Here is a 12,228-nt window from a genome sequence, read left to right as displayed (position 1 = left end):
TTGACTCATTGGTTTTTCTTTTTCTTTTCCTTTTTCCAAAAGCTGCATGAGCATATCATGTCCAAACCACAACACCTTCTTCTTGACACATCGTGAGCTAGATTCTGCCTATTACTTTAATCACTCAGGACATAAATAGACTCTTTCACATCCTGGTTAAATTTGCATTAATAGATACCTCATCTAAGAGTGATTTTGGTGAATTTATCCTTCTTATCCACAGAAATTATGAAACATTGAGAAATAAATTCATCTTCATGAAGAAAATACTATAGAAGAGTCCTGAACTGAAGTTATGCATTAAAAAAGAAAAAAGTTTTCTACAACATTCCCAAGTCTTCTTTACATCACAAATTAGTTATTAAATAAAAAACAGAAACCTTTTTTTTGAGCGGGCATTAGCAGATGTTAGCCAAGCAAATACTTTTAAAAAATAAAATAAAATAAAAACAAAGGGTGTTCTACTAATGTTTTTATCAGACAGCTAATGCAGACCCAAGAGGGTTCCTGGCCAAGAGTAAAGGCAGCAAGACTTTAGATATATTTGTTAAAATGGCACAGTGAGAAGGGCCACAAGCCAAATATGTGTTTTGCCAAAACATTCTTTATGCTGCCACTTATGCAGGCTAACCAGGAGCCAGGCACCAGGCTAACAGTGTCACATGCATCTTTCATTTCATCCCTACATAACTTCCATGACTATGGTGTATTATGATTACCCTTCCTGTTTTATAGATGAGAAATCTAAATTTTTAGGAAGTTAGCATCTAAGCCCAACATCCTGTAGGTATTAATTGGCAGTGTAGGGACCCAAATTCAAAGCCTGTGCTTTTAACCATAACATTTTACTTCACCTGGCTGCTTCACCTTGATTAATTTTCTTCCTAAGAATAAGTATATGCAGATGAAATAAATGCTTGAGCTGTTAGACCCCAAATAACCATTTGTTTGTGAAAACATCTGTGTCACTTGGCAAATATTTGAGGTTTAGATATTATTTCAGAGTTTGGTCTAGAGAATAAAAATTTCCAGAATTATGAAACTTTGATGATCAAAAAAAAAAGACCACCTACTGAGGGCTCCTGCCTTTTGTAAAAGTCAGAACTCCACCCCCCCGGAAAGCCACATGGGAATGTTCTTGATCATGACTTGGTCTTCTGGTCCAGGAGACCATGCACCTTTACTCCAGATTTTAGAAACACTTTTTGCTATGATTGAGAAGAATGGCAGTATCTGAGATCTTTTTATAAGGGAAACTGTTAAAAAAAAAATTGGAATGCTGAGTATCTTAGGATTGAAGATTTTTGGATAACAATTCTAGTAAAGGCATATTTGCTGAATGTGTAACCCATCAATAAAGAGTGGGATTAAAGCAAATTCTAAATTCAAAAGTAACTATAGAGTTGGTTAAATAAATTAATAACTGAGTTAATTAAACAATGATGGCTTCCTTACATTTCTGTCAATGCCCTTCTTAATATCTAGCTCCAGAATTGGATACAGTATTTTGGAAGCAATCAGAGAGCAAGAGTATAATGGGGCTAGTTCCTCTCTTGGTCTTCATACAATAACTTCTATTACTGACTTCTAAGATTGATTAGCTTCTTTATGAAACTGAATCATCATATCTACAGTAATTGGAGCAATCCAAATCCAAATCCAAATCCAAACAAAACCCAAGAATTCCAATGTGTGGTGTCTTTAAGCCACTCGCTTCACACCCTTTTCTTATATAGTTTTCCCATCATATTAATTTGTCATTTTAACCTCTGAGGTCTTTTCAAAGTCTATCATCAACCCATCTCGTAGCAATTCTTACCCTTTTTTAAATCTCCAATTAACACTAAGATTATTAATATAAGTATTGAAGAGGAGAGAGCCAAGTTTCGAGCCTCATTAATCCAATGTAACATTGCTGTCTTGGGGGCCAAGATAGATATGTCAGCTTTCTGTCCATATCCCAGTCATATGTTCTTAACCAACTCCTGCCTCCAGCTTGATCATAATTCGTATTAGATTAGAAGTTCACTTCATTTATTCTCCCTTCCGGGGGATGAACTGCTATCTAGACAAGACTATTAGAAGACATGCTTTAAGCTACTACTATATCTTACTTCTATTCTGTGATTTATATCAAGAAGATTGTTTTATATTTTCCATCTGAATTGACAGTTTTTAATAAACCCTTACAATGACTAACCCTCTGTTTCTCTTTCTGTTCACATTAACCCAGATGTTTTCCAGCCTGCTCCCTTCTCTGTGATGATTTTCCATGTACGTGTGCCCCCTAATTGCATTTCCCATCAACCAACATTTTGTTACCATATTCAGATCATAGGTTTACAGACTTATGTTTCCTTAGGTATCAATTCTGCTTTTTTCTATTGTTGTCAGACTTTATGTGATGGATTACTTGATTTCTTTCATGGACTGGTTTTCAGTCATTCTTAAATACACTGGCAAGTCTCTAGACCAGTCATTTGTGTCTGGGCCAATGTTTCTCCAAATACTGGCACACAAAACACCTGCATCAGAGATGATGTTTCAAGAAATCTGGGACTGGGCCCTAGAGGCTGTATTTTAATGTACAACAGGTATGATTTTTATGAAAATGGAAGTTCATAAAACTGTTCTAGGAAGGTTCTTCCTAGGCCTGAAGACATATATTCTGTTCTTCATTATAGAGCCTTCATTTGAGTATGTTAAGCCAGTCTAGGGAACAAAAACATCCTTCTTTTTGACAACACATCAGAGGGTAGAAGTTAGTGAAGTTAACTGCTACCATTTATTAAGTGCCTGTGAAGTGGAATGTATCTTACACCTATTACCTCCAAACCTCAAAACCACTGTGCAAGTCAGACATTCAGATAAATTAAGTGCTTTACTCAAGGTAACATACATCATGGTTAGCATAGAATTTCAACCAAAGTTGGCCTGGCTTGAGTGTCTGAGATGATTGCATCATACCATAGTATCTCACTTAACTCTTTCTTTTTGGCCAGTAATGGAGACCAGATAAGGACTGAAACTGCTGGAAGAGGAAAGATAAACAGCCTTTACAAGGAGGAGAGAAAGAGCCTCAGAGTAGAGAAAAAGGAGAGGGGAGAAAACGCTCGTACCCATCACACTCTTAGATGGAAGTGGAAGTCTGAGTAGATGCTGGAGACAGCTTTCAAAGAGCACTACAGAGAGACAGACAGACAGCCTAAGAGGAATGAGGCAAATCAAGGCAACTCAAGGGAGAGTATGGTCAGCCTGTCCCAACCTCCCAAACATGGTGAACCAATTCCGAAATGGTTACATTCCGATATTAACCTTCAAATTAATTACTCAGTGAAAGAATAAAGGCTCTCTTAAGAAATGTGGTTTATAAGTGTGAACATCTGTAAGCTAAGTGTTCATATTTGGGGAACCGAGGAAAGAATAAACTGGTTTATTGCAAACATTTAGGGACCTCATGATTGGAATCTTTTAACTGGCTGATTCAAATAAAAAATATGCAAAGAAGCAAATTAGAAAAATTCAATATCCAATTTAATTTTTTTCATTCACTTACTATTTATTCTTTCATTCACTATATATTTTTTGTTATATTCCTGGAAGTAAGCTAGGTGGTAGGGCATTATTCTAGACTTGATTCCTCAGTAAATGTGGAGTGAATATATGAATGAATGAATAAACGAATAAAAGATGGACAAGAAATCATGAGAATTAGAGAAAATGAATAACATGTGCATGGAAATCTTGAATAGCTTTCTGCAACTATCATGGCTGAATTAGAAAAGTCCAAGCCTCCAATTCTTGGCCCTTTCTGATGAGTCTCTAGAGATCTGAAATCTTATATTCAAGGTCACATAGTCTTTCAAGTTTACTGTGAAGCTATAATATTTATGAGGTGCTCCATGGCCACCCAGACTTTTTATTAAAGCCCATAGGAGAAGACCCTGAGCCAAAGATAGCTTCTACTCACAAAATCCTTCTTATAGGTAGGCAAGAAAATCACAGAGAAGACTAGCGAACAACCCTACAACTTCTGTCTTTTCAACAAAAGTTATCTGCAGAAAGTTGCCTATACACTGGGGAAGAGACTGCCTCTTCAGCAAATGGTGCTGGGAGAACTGGATATCAATATGCAGGAGAACGAAACTAGACCCATACCTTTCACCATACACTAAAGTCAACTCAAATGGATTAAAGAATTAAATATACACCCTGAAACAATAAAACTTCTTAAAGAAAACATAGGAGAGACACTTCAGGAAATAGGACTGGACACAGACTTCATGAATATGACCCCAAAAGCACGGGCAACCAAGGGAAAAATAAACAAATGGGATTATATCAAACTAAAGAGCTTCGGCACAGCAAAAGAAACAATTAACAGAGTTAAAAGACAACCAACTGAGTGGGAGAAAATATTTGAAAAATATACATCTGACAAAGGATTAATATCCAGAATATACAAGGAACTCAAACAACTTTACAAGAAAAAAACAAGCAACCCAATTAAAAAATGGGCAAAAGAGCTAAGTAGGCATTTCTCTAAGGAAGATATACAAATGGCCAACAGACATATGAAAAAATGCTCAACATCACTCAGCATCCAGGAAATGCAAATCAAAACCACATTGAGATACCATCTAACCCCAGTTAGGATGGCTAAAATCCAAAAGACTCTGAACGATAAATGCTGGCAAGGTTGCAGAGAAAAAGGAACTCTCATACATTGTTGGTGGGACTGCAAAATGGTGCAGCCTCTATGGAAAATGGTATGGAGGTTCCTCAAACAATTGCAGATAGATCTGCCATACGACCCAGCTATCCCACTGTTGGGAATATACCCAGAGGAATGGAAATCATCAAGTCGAAGGTATACCTGTTCCCCAATGTTCATAGCAGCACTCTTTACAATAGCCAAGAGTTGGAACCAGCCCAAATGTCCATCATCAGATGAGTGGATATGGAAAATGTGGTACATCTACACAATGGAATACTACTCAGCTATAAAAACGAATGAAATACTGCCATTTGCAACAACATGGATGGACCTTGAGAAAATTATATTAAGTGAAACAAGTCAGGCACAGAAAGAGAAATACCACATGTTCTCACTTATTGGTGGGAGTTAAAAATTAATATATAAATTCACACACACACACACACACACACACACACACAAACCGGGGGGGTGGGGGAAGAAGACATAACAACTACAATTCCTTGAAGTTGATACGACAAGCAAACAGAAAGGACATTGTTGGAGGGACGGGGGAGAGGGAGGAGGGAGAGGGGTTTCGGTAATGTGCCGCAATAATCAACCACATTGTATATCGACAAAATAAAATTAAGGAAAAAAAAAAAGAGTAGCGATAATTTGAAACACAGGACAGTATATTTGTTTATGAGCTCCAGCATCTCCTATTTGACAACACGAAAACTGAAGCAATTATATATATGTATATATATAATCTGAGCAATTATAACTACAAAAATGTACAAAACAATTATTAGGTTTTTTTTTTACAGACAAAATAAACACATATTTCTTGTATACTGTAATTCAATAAAAATAAGCTCACGAAATTTTAGAGTGTTCCATGGAAATTTTTTTTGTTAAGATGTGGAAATTACATTACCGTGCACATGCAGCTGAATGTGCTGCTGTGCTTCTCCAGCTGCACTGGTAGCCACACATGTGAATCTGCCAGCATCTTCCAACAGGGCTTTGGCAATTTGTAGAACTCGACCAGAAGACTGTATCTAATTGGGAGCAGAAAGCATAGCAGCCTTTTGTACTTTATGCTGGAACTTCAAAACATTTGCTAGGATAGAAAACTTCATTTAAATTTATAATATCTAATTATATTTTCAAGCCAATATCTTAATTATCTTTTGATAGATTAGAGCCTGATCACTTCATCATGCCCAAGAAATATGATATAAATAATACGATATAAAATCTTTTCTTATTCATTGTAAAACAGAAAATAAAATAATGTAAGGCCAACTGCTGGTATAGTCATAAAACTCCACTGAATAAAAGACTTTAGCACTGATCTATGAAGTATGTGATGAAAGTTTAAGATATTTGAAAAAACATGACCCCATTTTAAAAACAATTCATAAGTAGTTTTAAAACAATAAGATTTTGATTACATGGTGATGGAGGCCAGAAAAATAACAAAATTTATAAAATATGAATAATGGGAATGCAGATATATTTCTTCTTGATTGTTTTTCCTTATTTCCTTCTTAAACCCATTGCAACCAGTCTTCTCCATTTTGCAACTAGTGATTCAGAGGTTATTCTTTGAAACTGATTATTCTGAGGTTAGCAGTCATTTCTAAACACAGTATCTAGCAGTCTGTGTAGTAAGCATATTCTCTCTTCCACCATCTACAGCATTTAGTGTGTTTGACGACCTACTTCTTGAAACTCTACTCTCTGGTTATAATGATACAGCATTCCGTCAGTCCTCATTCTCTGACTTTTTTAGGAGATTACTTTACAGAATCTGCTTCCTCTTCCTGTCTTACAAGCAGGAAACATATCTCTCTGATAGTTTTCATCCAACCCCACGCCATCTGTGAAAAACCCTGTGCAGATTTCTAAATTTACAGCATTAGCCTCATATTCTCTCCTGAGCTCTGTACTTGCAGCTCCAGCTGTCTGCTGTTCAGGTTAGTAAATGAAATTTAACATACCCAAAACTAAGCTCATAAATTCTTTCCTCGTATCCCTAAAACCTATGTCTCATTGCATGTTCCTAGTCTTGTTTAATGGCACCCACTATTTTTCCAGTCATCTAGGTTTTGGAGCCCACTTTGACTCCTATTAATTATACCACTGTATGTTTCTCAGATACTCTGTTTTCCATTTCCACAGCCACTGCGGGATTATAATAGCTTCTTAACTGATGTTCCAGCGTCTCCAACCTCTCCAACTGTTGTTAATCTATCTTGTATACTGTTGCCAGAATAATTTGTTTAAAATGCAAGTTTGATCCTTTTACCAGACCCCCTTCAAAGCTCATTCATGGCTCCCCACCTTGCCCACAATGAAATCTGAACTCAGCATAGCTCTCAAGCCCCACCACATTCTGACCCCAAATGATCTTCTCCCCAAGCTCTTGCATGTAAACTTCTACTTAACCTATTTTCCACCCATATTATAATAAACGTGTAATAAGCAACACATTCGTACATCTCTATTAATCTCTGGACTATTGCACATGGCCTTTAAATGGCATAATTTCTTGAGACACTAAACTAAGTTGGTCCTCTCTCCTTTGTCGTTTTACTCTTTAATTCTCCCTCCCCTTGGATTAACTCATCCATGCCCATGGTTTCAAACATCATGGATGTGCCAATATCTCCAACCAGGGCTCTCCTTTGAGATCCAGGACCATACATTCAATCATCTACTGATTTGCAAAAGGATCAAATTTGCATGCTAAACATATTATTCTGGCAACAGTATGCAAAATAGATTAACAACAGTTGGGGAGGCTGGAGATACTGGAATATCAGTTAAAATCGCTGGTTCATCTCAAAGTCATCTCAACCCCCAAAATTCTAAAACTCAAATCACAGTTTTTTCCCCTCAAACTTGTCCTCCTCCAAAGTGTCCCATCTCATTGGATGGCAAAATTATCCATGCAGTTGCGTAGCTTAAATTCCTAGGAGTCTCCCTTGGCATATTCTTTTTTCTTCACCTTTCATGAACAACCTTTCACCAACTCCCAATGATTTAACTAATAAAAATAAGTCTCAAATATATCCAAGTATCCTCATCTCCATGGCCAGCATGTGAGTCCAACTTTCTATCTTCTTTCTCTCCTACAAAAGCACAAATAGATCTTAATTGGTTTCTACATATCTACTCTTGTCTCCTCCAACTTATTCTTTGGAAGGGGTCTGGGTAACTACTTAAAATGCAAGCCCAATTAAGTTACTCCTCTCTTAAAACTCTCCAAAGGCCTCCCGTTGCCTTAAAGTAAAAATAAAATGGTTAACCTTACTTAAGTGCCCCCACCTGCACTTCAATAAGTCTAATCCATTGTCTCCTTTGTTCTCTGTTCCTCAGTCTACTGGTTTTCTTTGGGGTCCTCAAGAGGCATCATGCTCTTCTTTACTTTAAGTTGTTTGCCCATGCACACGAAATACCCTACACAGTTCCTTCTATTAGTTCATCCATTTAACTCTTATATATTCTTCAGAACCCCTTTATGGCTGTCCCCATAAATTTTCCTTACGTGCAAAGGCTTTCCTCGTGTTCTTCTAGCTTTCTATATTCTCTCTTAAATCACTCATTACAGCTCACAATTCTACTTTTGTATGATTACCTGATAAATGTTTGTCTCCCAGGTAAACAATCATTTGCCTGTGCTATATTTGAAGGTTACCTACTGAATCTTTCACTAGCACAAAGATGCGAGATTAGTTTCATTAAATTTGGAATAGGAATAATTAATAAACATATCCATCACCTCTACTGGGAAAAGAACTCAACGCATCTCTTATTATCGAAAACTTACTACAAGTGAAATTCAAGCCCACATTAGTCAATCAATTTGATCCGAGGGGCAAAATCTATTAATTCTGATTTTTAAATGCATCATTTAGATTGTCCTCGTTTGAAATCTATCTACTTTCTACCGACCTACATTCATCAAGTATGTACTAAGATATGGGTATATGCCAGAGACAATGATCAGTATGAAGGATATAGAAGTGAACTTCACATTGATTGAATCTCTGCCCTCTTGAAGCTTATAAACTAGTTTTTAAATATGTTTTTCATGACTTATTTCATTTAGGTTTATGCAGATATGACTTTACCTTAATCTTAGTTACAGTGAACATATTGGCGATATATTGGCTTATTTTTGATGAATGCTATACATCCATGAAACACCAGTTTTTTGATAGCTAAAACAGGCATTAATCAAAATAATAAAAATACTAACCACTATGTTAAAATAGATAGCATTGTTAAGGTTAGTTAGTCTTTATTTAATTCCACTCTTCAAATCAAAATATTAAGTTAAATTCTAAAAAACTTTAAGGAAAACCCATATTGTTTTAATAAATTTTCTGTAAAACCTATCCAAGAGGGAAATCTACAGTTAAGAATAATGTGATAGCTCCAGGAAGATCTTTCTCTATTTGGTTTCAGTAATATTTATACTTACTTTGAAGTTTCCTTGGGCAGTGTTCACAGGTTGGTGATCTTTTAACCATGTGATGGATGGATTTGGAATGCCATTGGCTATGCACTGCAAGGTGACAGGCTTGTGTTTCACTACAGTTGTCTCAGAAAGGCCTGAGAACTTGATTGTTGGAGGAACTAGATTTAAGGAAAGGAGAAAGGAAGAGAAGGGAAGGGAGGAAGGGAGGAAGGAACAAAAACCATAATCACTGGGGCCAAACACTTAAAAATATGTATGCAAAGAGCCTGAAACTAAAATTTAGAAAAGAGAAAATCCCTATTTTAACAAACAATGAAATAATTTTATTCCAGGCATTTAATTTATAATTTTTAGCAAGTTTAGAGATTACTTAATATGAATCTTTAATTCTCCAAATAATAAGTAAAATGTATTTATGGCTACTGCAATCAACATGTATGTTTGGCTTACACCTTTTGATGTTTTCTCAGTCTATAGTGACCTGCTGTTTCTCAAGAGCTACCTCATTAAATCAGGGTGGGTTTCTGCCTGTATTTATACTGTATGAGTCTGACCCCAGCAGGGATGATTGAACCTGGGATGGTAACTTGTTTTAAGCTGGGCCTGCCAGAATCCTTCCCTCACGAATTGAAATTGAGACCGAGAAACAGGATTATCTATATTCCATCATGGGACATGGGACATGGGACTGAAAAAGCAAGACAGTCTAAAGAGACAGAGGGAGGAATGAAGTTGGCACTAATAGACAACTCTTCTTGTGGCTTCTAAACGGCTCTCCAGTTTCTGGTTCCAGTCTCTCCCTTCCCAAGTTCTGCCAGCAAGTGAGACACATAATACCTTGGCAGAGGGTTGCTTCTTTCATTAGATTAATGTTTATGACCCTAATGTGCCAGTTCTGTGAATGCACTTATGTGCCCTGGATCCTGCCATTATCTCTCAGCCTCCTTCTGGAGACTACTCTATTTATAATCCCTCCTGTTTTGGCTAAGCCCTTAAATGCTGACACAACCCCTTTCCTTGGAAGTTGCTGCCTGCCTCTTCTGTCTTATTTGGTCTTATTCCTCAAACCATGGCATTCTATATAGAATACACTTCCTAACATTTAAATTCTGTCTAAATTAGTTCACATGATACTTCTTGGCTGAGCCTCAAAGTCAGTAAAATGATTTGAAATCATCCATTATTTCACTTAAGTTTGCATCCTTCATACTATTTTCCACAACTCAAGATTTGTCTACATTACTGAGCTACAATCTCAATTAGACAGTGAAACAATGCATAAATTAATCTCAAATGTAATGCTCCTGTCCCTTCTTCAGCATACCATGAACAGTCACTTCAAATTCCTTCTTGTGATCTCCAGCAGTGTTTGTTGCCACGCACCGATAAAGACCTGTGTCTGACACTTGAGCCTGAGTAATAACCAGTTTGCGTCCATTTAGTAAAATCTTGAATCCATCCCTTTCATCAATTAGCTGACCATCCTTCAACCACCTATGGAAAAAAGCAAAAAGATTTCTTGATATATATTATCAATAAGTAGTTTCCTAGAAGATATGCATGTGTGTGTATGTATATATATATATACATATATTCACATTCATACATACACACATATACATATTCTCTATTGTGCATTTGCCTAATTTTATAATTGTTTACTGTGAATGAGAAGAGAAATAAATAATAAATAAATTCTAAATGATGAAGAGGGGAAAAAAAGGAAATCGGTCCCAACGTAGAAGGTGGCATATTGTTGGAACCCAGTAACTATGTGTTGAGTTCTTCATCCTTCTACTAATTTAGTCTACAAAAAGAGACAAATGCCCTTAAATATTACTCACTTTAATATTTAAATAATATTAACCAGCAAAATGTTTAAATAACATTAACCAGGTTTTAAACAATATTAACCAACAAAATGTACACAATCTTAAAACATCTGTAAATAAAACCCTGAAATCATATAGCATTACATTTTTACATTTCTTATGAGTTATCACTTTCCACTTAGTTTTATAATCACATGTGAACATATTTCATTCCCTTAGTTGACAAACTGTTCCTTTACATATCCCATAGTACCTTGAAAATGAAAGATAAGTGCTCAATAAATGCTTTGTGAAGGAAAGAAGGAGAAAAAAGAATTGGTAAACATATATGCGTGTAAACTTCCTCTATTTCTCTAATATGCCTGGTGCACTTCTTTGGATTTGTTTAATAAACATTTCAGTGCCTCAGGAAAGTCTTATATTAATACTGCTTAACAGTCTGTTTCTACGAACTGAAGATGTAATTTCTAAGACCACATAAAGGAATTCCTCGAAGTGAGCAAATTTAGGTGACCTGTTAATATCAAGTGAAAACATATAAATAATACAATTTTACACAACCACTCTTTAATGACACAGAACATTTTTCAAGATAGCTCTAAAACACTCAGATCAACAAGTGGGAGGTATTTAGAAGACATACCAAAACCCTTACATGATAGTTGGTGGAGGGGAGCCTGTCACTTGACAATCTAGCTCCAGTAAGTTATTAACCATCACAATGAAGTAAGATGTTTCATCTCCTCCTTCTACAGCTGGTGGCACTAGAAAACAACAGGGATGTGACATGCAAAGAAACGGATACAAGAAAAAATACACCATCACATCAAGCAATAGTAAGAACTAGTTTAGAAGGTTGATATGTATCATAGTAATTTGGTACATGAAAGGAATTTAAAATGTATTGTAAATACATTTTATATTACACACTTGCCAGTATCAATGAATGTACTTTTAACATATCATGGATTTTTCTCTAACACTATAGTGCTGATGATGCCATGTGAATATAAAGTCAATTCATATTTACGTTACTCATTTGCATAAGAACAAGAGAAGGGAATTCCAAAACTTGGGGAATCCATTCAAAAGACTTCAATTTATAAAGATCTGGATTCAAAGTCATAAGATGATTTCCCAAGGCCCACAGACTATTTCCTATTTTCCAGCACAGTGCTCATGACAGAGACCATGTTGTCACTCAC

At 36.0% G+C, this 12,228-nt stretch overlaps 1 protein-coding gene across 1 annotated transcript in view; it reads right to left on the bottom strand.

The window, feature by feature from the left end:
- HMCN1 (hemicentin 1) overlaps nucleotides 1-12,228 on the bottom strand; it is a 414,327-nt gene that overhangs the window by 147,806 nt on the left and 254,293 nt on the right. Inside the window, exons 33-36 of the mRNA XM_063104004.1 lie at nucleotides 11,679-11,787; nucleotides 10,516-10,685; nucleotides 9,195-9,349; nucleotides 5,637-5,760 (exon numbers count right to left, since the gene is read on the bottom strand). Of these exons, the coding sequence (XP_062960074.1) occupies nucleotides 5,637-5,760; nucleotides 9,195-9,349; nucleotides 10,516-10,685; nucleotides 11,679-11,787 (558 nt within the window). The remainder of the gene's footprint in view (nucleotides 1-5,636; nucleotides 5,761-9,194; nucleotides 9,350-10,515; nucleotides 10,686-11,678; nucleotides 11,788-12,228) is intronic.

The sequence above is a fragment of the Cynocephalus volans genome, chromosome 8, assembly GCF_027409185.1.
Source record: "Cynocephalus volans isolate mCynVol1 chromosome 8, mCynVol1.pri, whole genome shotgun sequence".
NCBI lineage: Eukaryota > Metazoa > Chordata > Mammalia > Dermoptera > Cynocephalidae > Cynocephalus > Cynocephalus volans.
The sequence above is the reverse complement of the archived record's forward strand: the minus strand, read 5'-3'. Positions and strand labels throughout refer to the sequence as shown.